The 18,166-nt window shown below is 42.4% G+C and overlaps 1 protein-coding gene across 3 annotated transcripts in view; it reads right to left on the reverse strand.

Moving 5' to 3' along the window:
* Positions 1-500: 500 nt before the first annotated feature.
* Positions 501-18,166, reverse strand: part of SLC7A14 (solute carrier family 7 member 14) — a 135,863-nt gene continuing 118,197 nt past the window's right edge. For 2 of the 3 annotated variants that reach the window (XM_063621616.1, XM_063621614.1), the window contains one exon: positions 3,319-8,291. In XM_063621616.1, coding sequence (XP_063477686.1) covers positions 8,004-8,291 — 288 coding nt within the window. In that variant the 3' untranslated portion in view covers positions 3,319-8,003. Of the gene's footprint in view, positions 8,292-18,166 lie in introns of all 3 variants that reach the window. The other variant, XM_063621613.1, reaches the window with a different exon arrangement.

Below are 18,166 nucleotides of genomic sequence, written 5' to 3' on the forward strand. Positions count from 1 at the left end.
AAAGATATGGCAGTTTCTTTGCATCCCATGTGATATGGAAAATACGTGGCCCTGCTACACCCTCTACCTTTTTCTCCAGGTATCACAACCTGTGCCATCAACAAGTAAGATCAATTAAGCCACCATCAATGCTATGGTAATTTGGTTTGGGACTGTAGGCGGGTACTGTTCTTCTAATTGTTCTTTAAAATAAATGGGGGCAATGAACTGAATGTTCTATATTAGACGTAAGATGGTGCAGAGGGTGTGGGGGGCTGTGGCTTGAGTAGGACCGTACCGGAAGTGGGGGTAATTAATGAGGCAGTGTAGTGAGTAGGGTCCCTGACAGAGCCCTGTACCCTTGTTAGAAGAACATGAGAGGGAGACAGCGCCAGGTCAGGTTCTCCTGAGAGCCCACTAAAGTGGAACTTTCATGTTCTCCTCAGGGACGTAAAGTAAATTTAAAGAGGTAGGATGGCACTGACTTTCTTCAAATTTAAATTTTATTAGTCGATTAGCTGTACTTTTTAAAATGTTTTATTCTGAAAATGAATTTTCCACAATAATGCAATTCAAAATGAGCTCATTTATCTGGCTTTTCTACAAAGGACAATTGAAACACTTAAGGCGAAATTCACTTATTCATCTCCATTTAAGAGTGGAAAAAAAGTAACAGACTTCAGGTATTGGTTAAGGTTAACAAAATATGGGAAGGTTCCTTTTTCTTTTCTTTCTTTTTTTTTGGTAGTCTCGTGTAAGAGCTTTACATTACTATGGATATTTTATAGTAAGACACTTTTGTTTCTGACTTTCTTTATAAACCCATTTTTAAATTTAAAGGCACACAATAAAGCTTTATGCATTTATTAAAATATACACATTTTGTTAAATTTAGAATTTTCCCTTAGTATCTTGATAAATCAATATATTGTCAACACCACACATTTGAAAATAAAACACGTCATAATACATCTGCATATTATTTCTTTCTTCATGATACACTACATTACACAGTGCACCAACGGGAATTAAAAACCACAAAACGAACAAACTTTAACAAATACAGCAATTTCATACCAAAAAAAGATAGCAGAGAACAACACTAGGAATTACCATCTGTAAATGCAAGTTGTACTTCTCAAGGACCAAACGAAAAAGAAACAAGTTAGTAAAATTTACAAGCTGTATTTATAACTTTGGATATGAATTAAACAGTAACGTTTCTTTTCCACAGTGAGAAAAGCTAGAATGTGGAGTCCTGTCATCAGATGATGTGACTACATGGAATGAGGACTATAGCTGCTCTCTTAAAAACCTGCAGCCCCCTCTCTCAGCCCAGACAGTTGAGGTATTTATGCACCATCATAACATTAACAGCATCTTTGCTTTGGAAAGTGGGGGTTTATGATTTCCAGGGTAAATCCTCGCCTTTGGGAGTGTGAATGAGACAAGTGTATCAGCAACTGCCAAGACCAATCAATAGATGTGCATGGAACATTCTCTTCATCCCCAAATCAGAATGAACACAGTCCTTTAAAGTCTGCACTGCAGGCGAAATTCACACGACTCACAATTCCCTTTAGCCAATGTTACCGATGTCAGTGTCAAGAAAACTTAACAGAAAAAAAAAAAAAAAGCACAGAGTGAGTTCCCACCATCAAAATCCAGGCCGCCCCTGTTTCCTAGCTCTCATATAAGTCATTTTCTTTCCTTATGTGTACCAACATGTACTAAATGTCCCAAAGAGTAAGAAATTAGAACTACCTGTTGTCCGAAGACCCAAGCTATCTGTGAAAGTCCTATAGGGATTTTGTAATTCTGTGTGCGCAAAACACAGTTAAATTATTATTATTATTATTTTTGAGACAGAGTTTTGCTCTTGTTGCCCAGGCTGGAGTGCAATGGTGTGATCTCGACTCACTGCAACCTCTGCCTCCCGGGTTCAAGCGATTCTCCTGCCTCAGCCTCCCTAATAGCTGGGATTACAGGCATGCAGCACCACACCTGACTAATTTTGTATTTTTAGTAGAGATGGGGTTTCTCCATGTTGGTCAGTCTGGTCTCGAACTCCCGGCCTCAGGTGATCCACCCGCCTCGGCCTCCCAAGGTGCTGGGATTACAGGCATGAGCCACCGCGCCCGGCCCAGTTTAATGATTTTGTACACTGTTTTAGTTGATACTGCAGAACACATATTCACCTTTGATGGGCTACAAAACTTTCACTCACCCCTTGTGGGCTCTAAGTCCTAAAAAAAAGAACACTCTATTTTCTTAGAGAAGTAATTTTGGCAAAAGGCGACTGCTTAGGTAATTCAGAATGATGCATGCACTACTCAAGCAGACCAAGAAGAGGAAAGCATTTTAAAAAGGAAGTTGCTCTTAAGGAGAAAAAAAAATTAAAACAGCCTTTCTTCTAAAAGTCTTAGAGAAAATAAAAGTAGGACATAGGACCAACAATTATGTACACGAAAGGGGCTTTTTGCTACCCATCCCCATTCCCAGTGAGAAATACTAAGTAAACTCCTTGGTGAAACTTCAGCTTTCTGGTTCCTGTTTGTGGTGGGGCCTGCGGTTTGGGATACTGTTTCTGCACTTGCTCACTGTTTAATTTCAAATACTGTTTCGTGGCCAGGCCACCACTGGTTACCTGCTGGTGCCTCTCTCTCTCTTAGAATCTCCAGAGGTCTTTGCAGACACATGGGTCCTCAGTTTCAGGGAGCTACACAGGTACAGGGGAAGCAGAGGCTCCGTGAAAACTTTGGATAGAAACATCTTCCTTGACATGTCTTGTTCCAAACAGCATGAAAACGGAGCGCTGGCACACAGCCCTCGTGGCGAATTCTGGAGTGTGTTTCCTTTGCTCTCCTCTCTTTCCCCCCATAGGAAGTTAGGGGCACCTCTGCACTGCTCACTGACCTGAGGCTTAAACCCCAAGAGTGGACCCCTACCTGCTGCGTAGACTCCGTAAGCAGACCCCCGCTCTGGCTTCAGACACATTTCCTGAGTTCTGACTTTTCCACACAATAAGACATTCTAATCTGAGATTCATAATTAGGTAAATGTGTGGCTGGCCCTCCGCGGACTTTCCTCTGACATCTTGGGCCCCTGGTAAAACCTAGCGCGAAAGGGGACGGCAATTTTCTCCAGTCTTCTATGTGGATTTTCAAACTGATGTAGCTTCTGTTTATGTTGCAGATAAGAGGTGGTACCTTGTAAGGTAGACTTCCAACAAATGTTGGATGTCTAACAAATGTTGGATTTGTCTTCCAACAAAAGAAAGGATGTCAGGTTTACCAACCCTTTTCAGCAGAATAGAGGAGAGAGATTTCTCTGAAGGAGTTTGTGTTTTGTTTTCCAATAATTACTAGATTTATATTCTGGCTGACCCATAGATTCTGAAGAAGGATGGATTGTTAAATTCAACAACTCTCTTCTGCCCGCCATTTATTTAAACAGATTTATCATGACCCTTATGTAGGCATTTGATTAGCTACTAGTTTGTTACTAAGAAGTAGAACTGGCACACGCCTATAATCCCAGCTACTCGGGAGGCTGGGGAAGGAGAATAGCTTGAACCCGGGAGGTGAAGGTTGCAGTGAGCCAGGATCGTGCCACTGCACTCCAGCCTGGGTGACAGAGTGAGACTCTGTCTCAAAAAAAAAAGTAGCACTCAAGCTCAGTAAAACCTAGAGCTGAGGTTTTACTGTTTAGATTAGATAGATATAAAAAGTTGTTAGGTTGGTTGTTAAAACCTATTGTTGAACACTTTAAAGTGGCTGTTAAATTGTGTTGCCTGTCCACGTGTTAAATGGCTGTATTTTCTTAGGTTAATGATGAACGCAGACACAGGACTCAAAGTACAGCTATTTTTCCCTTTGATTTGTTAAATCAACTTGGAGTGTATATGTGGCTTGTTAGTTCCTTGCATAGGCAAGGAAGCCACCGTCTCAGCTTTCTTAAAGTTCAGCCTTCCCGGATTCACACTTTTGTCAGTTCCCCAATTATTTCCCACTCTCTCACCCGAGGAAAGCCAGCCAGCTCAGGGTGACATTCAAGTCTCTCTGTGAGTGAGCCCTCACCTGCCTTCCTAGCATTATTTCTTATTGTTGCATGTATAAGTCATGCATAAATCATGTGCTCCAGGCAAACTAGCTCCTTGCTTTCTCTTAATGGAGGCACAGCACAAATTCTTAGTCAGAGGACCACAGACTAGTAGACCTTATTCATGCTGATCCTTTGCTTGGCATGCCTTTCTTTCATTTCTACTTGATAAAATTCTACCCACTTCACAAGTTCCAACACAAGTGTGACATTTTTTATGACCTTTTGAGAGGAAGAAGGCCTTCTTCGTATTTGAACCCCCAGAGCACATTACAAATCCCTCATCTCACCTGACACATTCACTATTGTTCTTTATTTATATATCCCATTTCCCCTATTTCATTTTTCTTTTTAAGAGACAGGGTATTCTTCTGTTATCCAGGCTGGAGTACACTGGTGTGATCATAGCTCACTGCAGCCTTGAACTCCTGGGTTCAAGTGATCCTCCTGCCTCAGTCTCCCAACTATCTGGGATCATAGGCACATACCACCACACCAAGCTCTATTTCCTCTATTTCTTAAGAGCTGGATTTTTATCTGACTCACGGTATCAATATCTGCCATAGTACATAATAGGCACTCCACAAATAATTGTTGAATAAATATTTCATTTTCCTCCAATTCATTCACTCTGTCAATCATCAGGTATTTCTTGAATACACACTATATGCCAGGCACATGTAGCTAGCAAAATCTAGGTTTGAAGCTTATCTGTGGATTTTAATGATCTATGCTATTTCAAACCTCTACCTGCATGGGGAAAAATTTGTTCTTATCATGCAGAAGTACTTCTTCTTGTCATTACCACTAATTCTATTATTTTTCATGGTGCTACTCATTGGCAAATTTAGTAAAGCATATCAGGGTTCTGCATTTATGAACTAAATATACATCTAGTTTTGTCTTATCCTTTCTGTTTCTATTTTTATTTGCCCTGAGTTCCTCACTTAATTTTTGTTTTGTATTATATATATTTTAGTAGCTGCCTCAAGTCCTTTTGAAATGAAGCAGAGTACCAATAAATATGTAGAATAAACTCTGAAAAAAATCAAGTAATTGGCTCCAAACCACAAATCCACACAATGAAATCTCACTCGGAGAGCTTTTGCTATTCAGAATTCAATAAAATGTAGGTCTTCCTTGGACTCCCTTCAAGGGGCAAAGTTTCTAAGCTAATTATAAGGTGATCTTACTTTTAATGTGGTCCCACAAATACATCGTTTAGAAACCTGTTAAGAAAATAGTAATATTGTCATTCTAGTGATTGATGGTATTTGAAAACTGCATTGTAAAATCTGGGACTGTTTCACAGAAGCTGGTAAACCTGAGGACAAACATGCCTATGTACCAGAAAAAACTTTTTCTATCTTAGTGATTTTTTTTTTTTTAAACTAAGGTTGCTAGGGAGGTGATTTGTCAACTTTAGAAAAATAAAGGGAGCTAAGCTTAAAATATACAAATATACTATTTGGGAAAAATGGCTCCTGAAATGAGAGTGGTTCATAGAATCTGCACAAAATCAATAGCAATGGTGTTAACCAAAGCATACATTTTCCATTCCCACTCATCCTATAGAAATTGCATTCATCTGCCACCAGGCTATTGTTACTTTAATACTTAAACCTCACTAGTAAAAGGAAGCTCTTTGACCCACATTAAGATTTTGCTATTTTGCACTCCTATTTCTCTATTCTCATGTTTAATGAGTACAACCCCACCTCATCTATCTAGATGTGTATCAAGCTTGACAGATTGTATTTAAACCAGGCAGATTTGTTGAGTCCTATAGCCAATTCAAAACTTTGTTTTCAAAAGATGACTGATAATTAGTTTATAATTAATTCCCAATGATGTATTTCACAGAGTAGGCACTATATCTTTATGGTTAACTCTAGGGAAGAGAAAACATAGCATTGTCAAGCATGACATTAAAATGACAAAATGACCTCAGGAAACCAGAGTTCTAAACAATTACTACAGAAGAATAAAAAATATCTAGAAAATTGCAGTTATTTTAGTTTAATGGTATACATTGGCTATGATTACGATATGTAATTTATTTAAAGCATATTTTTTAAAAACTAGTTTCAATTGATCTTTATATGTATGTTAAAACCCAGTGCATCAGCCTGGAGACTTGTCAAGTTTGTTGTTTTATCTGCATTTACCAGGCTCCAGTGCTGCTCATCCACGGACTGTAGCCCCCAAGGGCAGATGCCATGCTTCTATTCATTCCTGTCACTTGGCATTTGGTCTATTCTCAACCAGTGTTAGTTGAATGAAAAAATGGACTTTTACCTCCTTGCCATAATCCTAAAGCATGCCAAGATGGCATGAGCCTCAGCCTTTCAGAAAGAACAGACTTGAGTGTTAGCGAATATGTCCTGGAAAAAGTTTGGCATACTGATACATCTAGGAGAGAAAGGACAAGGAATTTCTTCTTTTGTCCCTCTTTCAGGAAATCCTCACAGAGATTTTATTAATAACTTAATTAATTTTAATAGCTTGGTTATTTTTATGATAGCTTGATTCAAATTGTGCCTTCACATACATTTGTACACATCTCAGCGCAGCCACAGGAATTCTTGTAACCCAAGAGTAGAATTTATATTATAGCCCATGTGTGTTTTTTTCCTTTGCAAATTCTCTCATCTATTCTATTTCTGAGAAAATTCTTTTAATAGCCCCTTTTATGGCCCAAATTTACATCTTACCAGGTAGATATTTCTCTGGGCTTCAGTGAAACTAATCTGGGAAATAACAGGAAAAAAAATACACCTCTGAAAGTGAGCTACCCCCAAGGAATAAGGTTCAGAAGTGAAATGTGATCTCATGGTCTCATGGAATGCAACTACCTAAGTCGCTGTACTTCAACCTATTTTGTTTTCAGAGTAGCACACAACAATCAAGTGGTTGCATATCTCAAAAACTACAGAATTTATAATTTTAGAAATATGAAAGAGAATTTGCAATGTGATCTCAGTGGCTGGCTCACTTCTCCTTGTAAAGATTTTTATCTGATTATAAAACAAACAACCTGCTTCTTCAAGGCATATCAGTGCCATGAAATCATGCTCCACCTTTGCCCTCTTTCATCATATCACCAGGAGCTGCAGTCTGGTATAAGAAAGGCCATGACAGAGAGTTAATTTCTGCCAATGCCCTTCTGGCCTTCACTGCAAGATATGGTTATTTAATTTTCTTCTGGGCATTTACATAGAGCTTTGATGGTGCTTCTTACCATATCACTGGGTCTGCATGACTGCTTTATGGTGAATCTGAAACCATTGGGAAAATGGTCCAGAGTCCCTGACCTTTGCTGGATCCTAAAATTATAGTTTGGAAGCTGTGAGAATGTTGGTGAATAAAAAGAAGCATGTATCTTTTCCATGAATTAGTTTTGGGTGAGATTGCAGGATAAAATGATGCTTGCTCAGGAAGTGCCAATGCCCACCTACCCACCCTGACCTCAGGGAGCAGCACTCAGCCTGACATGCCAAGAATAGAGCTTTGTCCCCATGTCTCAGGTGACTGAAATTCTGCCTTCTGCCCAGAGCCCCTGCTTGGGCTTCAACCAGCAAAGCAAAGGCCTAGGAAACATTTGCTACCATCAGCTCTGGTGGTTGCACCTAAGATGGAATTTCATGTAGCCTCTTGTTTATTTATTTATTTTATTTAACAAGGCGACCAGTTAGGGGACCCAGGTTAAGCCCTTCAACAGAACTATCCTGAAGAGCAAAAGTAGCAAATGATAGGCTATGACTAGGGATTGAATTTGGGGAAGGCTGGATTTGTGAAATGAGAGCCAAAAAAGTTTTCACCTTCTAGCCCACAGGTTAAGTTACTGAAAATCAATCATCACCATTTCTACCCACTTGTGTGTTTCTCCTACTCTGGAGAGTAATCTAACTCATCATTTGCAATCAGGGCCTCTGAGTTCTGTTTGTGTTTGCTTTTGCTCTTCGCTTTGCTACTTGTCCGGCCGTTTGCCTTCGCATCTGACATCTGTTGGTAATAGAAGCCTTTGTCTTCGGTGGGCCCGCCCCAGTCCTCCTGGCTCTCGCCCTCTGTGGCGTAGGAGAAACCCTCCTCCACTGAGAAGGGGTCATCCACGTCGTAGCGTTGGTAAGTGCTTTGGTGCAGGGCCTCTTCTCGAGCGCTGATTTCCAGGGTGCTGTTCCAGATGCCATATCCAAAATAAATGAGCAGACCTGTGGGGCGAGGGGAAAGGTACAGGTGAATAAGCAATTGCTTTGGGATCCTGGGACTAGCAGAGAGATCACCTTCAATGATGAAATCAAAGCTGGCGGGGGGAAGGGCGGGAATGTATTTTCTTTGGTTTATGTGGTGTTTTGAAAATACTTGAATTAGATGCCTTTTAAAAATTGCGAGATCTTGCGTTAAGTAACCCATATTTACAGATTTTCCTAAAAAAGTCAAAAGGTCTGACAACGCTGCATCCACATTTCTACATGGTGATTTTTGGCTGGTGTTGAGAACTGGCTGCCTCTTTAGACAGGATACGGGGTCTCTAGGTTACCTCAGTCCCCACCTCCCATGCTGACATCGGCTCATTACACTCATATAGCTGCCAGCCAGGAATTTGCATTTGCTACCCTGGGGTGAAATATTTATGGATCAGCAACAGTTTATTCCCAACCTTCTTATAAGATTTGGTTATTCTCTGCCTCCACTTAGGGACTCCATCTCTTGTTTCACCTCTTAGCAGCATGCATATGTTATCCTGTGATTTACCTTGACATTTTACACTCACTAAAGGCATAATATATCGTGGCCACTCCAAGCTGCCTGCTTTCTTCTGTGTGCTCTCAGTGTCTAGTGTGTGCTACTATTATGTCCCTTAGAACATCTGTTGTGTGATTATATGCACAGGGTCGTTTCTATTTTATAGACTCTGCAGAAAATTGGCACTTAATGTTTGTTGAATGAATGAGTGAGAACTCCTGATAAGCATGAAAGGTCCAGTGCAACCTCTGTGTTGATGTCATCCCAATGAAAGAAACTTGCCCCCCTCGTTAATATGTAGCATTCATATATGCTAATGTTTCATTTCTATGATTTAAAAAACACACATAAAAGTCGTTTATGCGTCCCCATTTTCTTTTTCTTTTCTTTTTTTTTTTTTTGAGACAGGGTCTGACTCTCTTGTCCAGGCTGGAGTGCAGTGGCATGATGTCGGCTCACTGCAATCTCTGCCTCCTGGGCTCAAGCAATTCTCCTGCCTTGGCCTCTCGAGTAGTTGGGACCACAGGCGTGTGCCACCATGCCCAGCTAATTTTTGTATTTTTGTAGAGATGGGGTTTCACCATGTTGCCCAGGCTGGTCTCAAACTCCTGGTCTCAAGTGGTCTGCCTGCTTCCACTTCCCAACGTGTTGGGATTACAGGCATGAGCCATCACGCCTGGCCTGAGTCCCCATTTTCTATCTTGAATAGGCTGTGAAGGTTCAGGGCCTGGAAGTCTGAGAACCATAACCTTGGAGTCCATAGAACATGATAAGTAAGAGTGTGGGCTCTGTGTTCAAATCCTGCCTTCATCACTGTTAGCTGTGTAACCCTGGTCCCATTACTTAGCCTCTCTGTTCCTCAGCATTCTCTGTAACACCATGAGAGCTATAGCAACCCTCTTAACATAGGAGTGCTTGAGGATGAAATGAGGTTAACTGGTGGTTCTCAACCCTGGCTGGCTGCACTTGAAAGTCACCTCGGGGCGTTTCTTGAACCACTCTGATACCCTAGCCCCATCCTGGAGATTCTGATTTAATTAGACTGCAGTATAAACCAAGCATAGGTATGTTTTTAAAACTCCACAGGTGATTCCAATGGTCAGAGTGTCCCTGAGATAATGAACCGTGCCTGATGGGCACAGTGTTCCACTGCCCACTCAGCCCACAGTATGGCCTAGGCACTGGGGTCCACACAGTATGCAACCTCCTTCCCAGGCCCTAACATCCTCCTCTGAGTATCACCAGTCTCTTTGACTTTGCTAACCCTGCAGGCATCTGCTGGGCTGGTTTGCTTAGAACAGCAAGTCAAGCCTGCTTTGCTGCTGTGGTGCTTGAGAAATCTTGCTGCCTTTTGAATTTGAAGTGTGCCTTTTTAAGCTTGGATTTCTCCCTCCTTGTCTCAAATGACTTTGTCCCCCCTCCCTCCCACACTCCCCAGTGAAATCAACTTTCCAGGAGCCAAAGTAAGCAGAGATTTATAGTCCTAATTGGTAATAAATCCTAGAGTTAATTATTTGCAGATGTAGCTATTAGTGCTCAAATAGTGATTTCATCTTTTAAAAGCAGGGTATTTACTCTTTCTTGTCTGTAGGTGGGGGGTGGCCATGGGGGATAGTTATTATCCTTGTGTAGAAAAGGGCATCACATTAAGGCCTCTTCTAAGAGTGCCAGTGTGCTAGTTCTTGGAGAATGCCTTTGTCTGAAGCATGTTTGGGATCTGAGAATGGATTTCAGGTGACCAGGCAGGACCTGTGCACACCTCCTTTTGCACAGCTTTGCTTTTTTGCCGTCTTTTCTTCTAGACATCCAGGCAGATGCCAAATATTACCTCCTACTCCTGCTTGGTACCTATTATGCCAATTCTTTCCTTTCTGATGCCCTTCTCTGACTTTGCTTATAGATGAGTCATTTCCCTACTGAACTTAATACCATCTTTTTCTTTTCCCTTTGCCCCAAACGTCTCTCCTCTGCCACCACAAAGGTCATTGCTCAGTCGCTAGTTTGACTTCACTCATCACTGGTTTGTCAATTCCAACAGACCTGTCCCTGCCGCCACAAGGTATTTTGGGTGTCAGGTAGATTCATATTATGGGAATTCTCTAAAAACCTTGAATCGTAGATATTTAGAGCTGGAAAAGATGCTATAGATCATCTATGCATTCTAAAACCTTCATTTTACAGAAGAAGAAAGAGAGGCTGGGAAAGAATAAGTGACTTGCCTGGATCTGAGAAGGAGAGGAACCAGCTTTATATACGGGGGGGAGAGAAGTCTCTTGCGTGTCTAGTCCTTCACACCTCCTCTTCCCTTCCCCAGGCTGGTTTACAGACTATGCCTACTGCAGTAAATATGTGGTAAGAGGTTAGGTTTACATGTGTTCTTTGGGAGTGGCCAGGCCTGCAAGGAACATGTGTGTGTGCGTGTGTGTGTGTGTGTGTGTGTATGTGTCTGCATGCTCTCACATATGGACTGTGGTTACTTTTTACTCTGTGAAGACAATCCATGGAAACTTGCCACATAAATATTTATGGGTCTTTTCATGTTTGCTCTGAACCCCCTGGAGTTTCAAAGGTGTGTCACTCTGTCTTCAAAAATGCATTTCAAACGTGAGTTCTGTGAAACAAGAAGTGATCATGTGCATGCAGCCTGGTAGAGTAAATAGTAGATGCAAAGCCATTCCCCTGGGGCTTGGCATTCTGTGTGTCTACCTTTCTTGCTGGCCCTTGAGTCAACTCAGGAAAAGTGGTGTGAAGCTGAGAAGGATTGGAGAAAAGAAAAATGGAGGGGGACAAAGAAACAGAGAGGAACACATGAAGGGAGGGAGGGAGAGAGAGAGAAGAGAAGAGAAACGTATTACCATCTGTCCCACATAAACAAGGGCTTTGTGTCGGAGGAGTAAACAGAGCTGCTCCACGCCGCCTGTGTGGAAGCAGGGTGTTTTGTTTCTGCTCCCTTTTTTAGTTGGCTTAGAGGAAGAAGCATGAGGTAGTTTCTGAAAAATCTGTGGGGGTTCTGGGAATCCTGAATCATCTAAACTACACAAAGCACCTCTGTGTGCTGGGTTAGGATAATGATGGATGGTTGATGTTGCACCTTTGTCCCAAGAAGCTCAAAATGTTACACAAACAGTATCTTGTTTTGTTTAGACTCCATTTAACCTGTCTGGGAAGGTGTGTGTGTGTGTGTGTGTGTGTGTGATTTTGTGCATTACACACTTCACAGACAGGACAACAGGACAGTGGGCACAGAAAACATAAGGGAAGGTCCACAGCCACACAGTGAGCAGGTGGACAGTGAATCCTTCCAGGTCTCCCCATGACCTAATCCAGGGCGCTTCTATCTCTCTTACATCTCCCGTCTACCAGGGATGGAAAACAATTTGGCTTAATGTTTTATTTGGAAGAACATATACAAAAGTGGAGCGAATAGGATCATGAATCACCAGCTCCCCTCACGCTCCCTCCCCTGACCCCTTCTCTACAGATTGTTTTGAAACAAATCCCTTCGATCATAGGTTTAATTTGTAAATATTTGACTATGCATCTCTAAAAAAAAAGTATCATCACGACTAAAAATTAATAATAATTTCTTATTATCTGATATCCAGCAGTATTAAAATTTATCTAAATTATTACATGTGTGTGGAAAACTCTTCACTTTATGAGGCTACACACATGTTCCCATGGTGCCATCATTGCTTGAAGTACTTTTTGGGCACTGCTAATCAAGATGGTCACTGGGAATGGCATCATATTCTTTTGTAAACTCTTACGGAGGGCAATCTCATATCTTTTGAGGGTGGATTTGATTTTGCTATAAGCCAGAAGTCATTTGAAACCAAGCCTCAAGACTAAGATGGCTAATTCACAAATAATACTATTTATTCTATTTGGATATTTAATTCTGCTGTACCTTAAAAGCAGATAACTTAGATCCATTGCTTTGTAGTTACATAACATATGTCAGTAAGAAACTAAAGGCAGGTGTGATGTTAAAAATCAGAGGGTGTCAGCCCTTGTGCTGCAGCAGTGTCCTGGAGGCTCCTCTGTGAGGCTGGAATTATTTTTTTTGAGTTGATGGGTCATGGTGGGGGTGCCTGGTGTGTGCAGGAAAGTGACTAGTTAGCAGTAAACACAGAAGTGTTTCAATATTCTGGCTGGGCACGGTGGCTCACGCCTGTAATCCCAGCACTTTGGGAGGCCAAGACAGGTGGATCACCTGAGGTCAGGAGTTCGAGTCCAGCCTGGCCAACCTGGTGAAACCCCATCTTTACTAAAAAAAAAAAAAAAGAAAAACAAAAACAATAATTAGCCGGGCATGGTGGGCGGGCACCTGTAATCCCAGCTACACGGAAGGCTGAGGCAAGAGAATTGCTTGAACCCAGGAGGTGGAGGCTGCAGTGAGCTGGATCATGCCACTGCACTCCAGCCTGGGTGACAGAGTGAGACGCCATCTCAAAAAAAAAAAAAAAGTTTCAATATTTTAACACAGACATGGTTGGACTGGGGCATGTGGGCTGCATGCCTGCCCTGGTCAAAGGTAATGGTGGTTAGTCTTATGAAAGTCTGTTTGCAGGCCGGGCGCAGTGGCTCACGCCTGTAATCCCAGCACTTTGGGAGGCTGAGGTGGGCGGATCACCAGGTCAGGAGATCGAGACCATCCTCGCTAACACGGTGAAACACTGTCTCTACTAAAAAATACAAAAAAATTAGCCAGGCGTGGTGGCGGGCGCCTGTAGTCCCAGCTACTCGGGAGGCTGAGGTAGGAGAATGGCATGAACCTGGGAGGCAGAGCTTGCGGTGAGCCGAGATTGTGCCACTGCACTCCAGCCTGGGCGACAGAGTGAAGACTCCGTCTCAAAAAAAAAAAAAAAAAAAAGAAAGTCTGTTTGCAGTGACAGGAAATATTCAAAGGGAGGCTTTGGCTTCTTTTCTAGACAGAAGTTCCCCAGTGGAAAATGTGTCTATGAGAAATTCAGGCTAGACAAGATCAAGAATCATGCCTTTAGCAATTGAATGGGCTTTCTTGATGATATTAAACACTTTGTGGTTGTAATGCACTTTATAAAAAAAAAAAAAGCACTTTCTCATCCATCATCCCAGGGAAGTTAAGAACTGTGTGATAAATCAGTAATTGAAATAGCACTGGGACTCATATCTCTTAACTGTAGCCTGAGGACTGTTCCTGTCCCACCCAGGTGCCTCCAAGGAAGGTTTACAAAAGCTAAGCTTGCCTTCATATACTAGGGTACCTTGGCATCAGCAGGTGACATACCTGCTCACCCACCTGTGTTTATCCATCCTGTGCAAATTAAGCAAATGACCCCAAACCTACAAGTAAGAGAGGTGGGAAAGGGGGGTCTTGATCATACAGGAGAAATCCTAGAACAAAAACTCAACTCTGAAGAGACTGGGTAATGCAGACAATAACAGCATATTTCCAACTCTGAGGGCACACACTTAGGTTGCACACCAGGTCCCCTATCTCCAGAGTTCCTGGGAACTCCCTGTCCTCTCCATGAAGCTCCATACTGAGAACCGAGAGAGGTGGGCCACCTGACCTCAGGCTGGGTGGAGCTGCCTCTTCCTGGGGTGCACTTTCCAGCAGGAAGCTCTGCCCACTGCAGATAGCTGAGGCACTTTGTTATGCCCAGAGGGCTTTTATTTTGACTACTCTGGGATCAACTTTCCAAAACAGACATTTGCCAAAGCAGAAAGGGAGACTGGGTGGTAATGAGAAGATATGCTTCCCACCCACCTCAATCCCCACCAACTCCCACTATTGCTGATTATTTTTTAAAATACCACCACGAGTCTGTTGACTATAATAACAACAAGGCTTGTTTAATATGGTGTGGCCAGGAAGAGCAGGCTTAGGATGAAGTTGGGTGGAGATTCTCTCCATGACCCTGCAGCTGATCTAATGGGAAGTCATGCTACTTTATGTCTCAGTTTCTCATCTGCAAAATGGGGTTAGGGATGCTTATTTTATTTGAGGTATATAATGGCCATGAGAAGTAATGCAATCTTGTTAAAGAATATGAAAAAAACCTAGTAGTCTGAGCCAGCAATTCTAACTCAATAGAAACCCAAGAGAAAAGTGTCCACGTGTCCACCAAAAACATGTACAAGAATGTTCACAGCAGCTCTGTTTGTAACAGCCCTAAACTAGAAACAACCCAAATGTCCCTGGACACTAGAATGAATAATATATTGTGGTATATTAACACAGTGGGAGACTAGACAGCCACAAGAACGAACAAACTGAAACTACTAGCAACAATGGGCGTGAATCTCACAAACATAATGTTGAGGGAAAGAAGGCAAACATCCCCTCTGTTGTGGCTTGAATTCTGTTTCACGTAAGCTGTGCATGCCAGCTCTGTGCCCTCCACCTCTTCATTCTTTGGGCTCACAGGAGAGCCAGTGTCTCAGCTGCCACTGATTGCAGAGCCCTGTGAGTGCTCCGTCCGCTCTGCGTCCGGCAGTGCACCTCTGCCAGCAGACAGCCTCACGATTGCATGATCCACCTCCACACTCTACCTTCACCCTCCCTCCTTGGAATCCCACCAGCCTTGTTGCCAACCTCATCCTGGCCTTCAGGATTATTCTTGCTCATCTGAGCACAATTTTGACGTTGGAAGAGCCCGTTGTTTTTTCCTCTGCCTCCAAGGAGAATTTCAAGCTTATTTATGGGGCATGTCATCAAGAATTTAGTTATCAGGTCCCAATTCATTGCTCTTTCCTTCCCTCCTCTTCTTTTTCTCACCTGGCTGCTTTGGGTCAATTTCCAGTTGGATTTCAGATAATAGCTCAGGTATAGACCATGAGGTGTGTCTTCTCTTTGGGATATTTCTATTTTGAGATAGGATTCATGAGGTCCATTGCCCGTATCACAAGTCCCGTCCTCTAAATCTACAGACAAGAATTTGATTTCCTCAGAAAGACTGAAAAAATTCCTACATGGCAGCTCCCACGGTAAGGGCAAACTATTCTAACAGGCGATTACTTTATAATAAAAACCCGCAGGGAACAGCAGGCCCGAAGGATGCCCTGGAAGATACCACGGTGTAGCATTCTCACTGAGCCCCTCCTAGTTCCATGTTCCCTGAGACTCTGCCCAACCCTTTGAGAGGTTCTTTCACAAAACTGCATCAGCTAAAAGGAAAATGAAGGCGCTTTGTGCTCACTTTGATGGGATTAATACACATTTGCTGTTTGTATTCCTTTTCTTGTCTGAAGGAAAAGAAACATGTGCTGAATAATCTTGCTGGGGCTTGTGCCTCATTTTTCTCTCTGAGTTGTGTTCTTCTGAAGGTCAAAAGCTTAGCAAAACATGGTTACAAAAATGCCGTAATTAACATTCATTTAGAAAAGCTTGGATAAAAAAATGTGTCTTAAGAAGATTATCAAGTTATGACTCAGCCTAATCATGTAAATCTTCAGTTTCATAAACGGCTTCATTTAAAAATATCTCTACTGTTTTCCCCCAGAAAGTTACACTATGTATAGAAAGATTAAGAAAAATCTGATATCTTGGAGGCTCAGAAGTTCAGAGGTGACATATTTATCTTATAAGACCATTAAGGATTTTATAGCCAATTTGGGATTGTGGATTGGATATATTTTATATATGCAAAAAATAGTTTTTGAAAAACAAGTCTTTGTAATTAAATTATCTGCCCTACTTGATAAAACTATTCCCCCCTTAGAGCAGTGCCACGCATTCGAGTCAGCTAGAGGGCTTGTTAAACCCTAAATTGCTCTCAGAGATTCTGATTCAGTAGACCTGGGGTGGAGTTCAAAATCACATTTCTTTTTTTTTTTTTTTGAGACAGAGTCTTGCTCTGTTGCCCAGGCTGGAGTGCAGTGGCATGATCTTGGCTCACTGTAACCTCCGCCTCCAGGGTTCAAGAGATTGTCCCACCTCAGTCTCCCGAGTAGCTGGGATTACAGGTGCCTGCCACCACGCCTGGCTAATTTTTGTATTTTTAGTAGAGACGGAGTTTCACCATGTTGGCCAGGCTGGTCTCGAACTCCTGACCTCAGGTGATCTGCCTGCCTTGGCCTCCCAAAATGCTGGGATTACAGGCATGAGCCACTGCACCCAGCCTCAAAATCACATTTCTAACTAGTTCCCCGATGATATTGATGCTGCTGGTCTGGGGTCACACTTTGAGGACCATTGATCTAGATCATTGTCAACTTGGCTGCCTATTAAAATTACCTGGGGAACTTAAAAAAAATTCCTCAACAATTGGCCACCAGACCAATTGAATCAGAAAATCTCTGTTGTGGGAGCCTGGGCTTAGAATGTTTCAGAAGCAACCCACGGTGATACTGATGTGTAGCTAGGGTTGAGAATCTTTGTTCTGGGTGAAACTTAGTTATATAGCAGCCTTCAAAAATCATGATACTAAAGCAGTTAGCAGCAGGTGCCCAGAAATACTAGCAGTCCTTCCCAAATGTGGTTTGCGGGCTGTGCATCGGAATCACCGGGTGCTTGTTGAACTGCAGACTTCTGTGCTCTCTGGCTGGCCAGCCCCACTCTGCAGGGTGGCATTCTTCTGAGTCAGTGAGTAGCAGTTTCTGGAGGGAGTTTGGAGTTTGTGCTATCAGCAAGATTACAAAAGGCGCTCAGGGAGTTTTCCTCTGCCTGATAGCTGGAAGGGCAGCCTGAGTCGCTGCAGGTTCACATTGTGCTTTGGCATATGATAGCCAGTCTGTCCATACTTGTGGACAACGAATCATTTTAGATTTTTAAAAGAAAGGCCGGAAATACATGTTTCTTATTGCTTTTCTCAACATTTTCTCATTTAAGCCCCAAAGAATAACCAGGTCAAGGCTGATAAAATTATCTGCATTTTTACAGATAAGTAAACTGAGGCCCAAAGAAGTTAAGTAAATTTCCCGAAGTCACAAGACAAAGGGGGGCGGAGCTGTGATTTGAAGTTGGTGCTGTTTGACTCCAAAGGTAAGGGCCCCTGCCACCTGACTGTTTTTGCAAAATGCCTCTGGTGCTTCAGGAGCCATAAATATTCTGCAGAACTGGCTATAGAGTTTTCAATGTAAAATGAAAACATGGGTCCTCTTGCTCAGAAATTATTAAGAATTCAAGATGGCAGCAGCAGAGCATTAAACCAAGCATGGGACCCTGTGCACAGCTGTGTGTCCATGAGGCCAGCCCTGTTGCTATGTGTTAGGCTCTATCGAACGTTCTAATGAAATGAATCTGCTCAGAGTCACCCTGGTGGGGTAGTAGGAGCCCTGGATTTGAGCATGGGTATACTGAGTTTTAGTAATAGCTCTTTGAATAACTTCCTGTTGACTCTGAGCACGTTAT

This window comes from Symphalangus syndactylus, chromosome 17, assembly GCF_028878055.3.
Source record: "Symphalangus syndactylus isolate Jambi chromosome 17, NHGRI_mSymSyn1-v2.1_pri, whole genome shotgun sequence".
Taxonomy (NCBI): Eukaryota; Metazoa; Chordata; class Mammalia; order Primates; family Hylobatidae; genus Symphalangus; species Symphalangus syndactylus.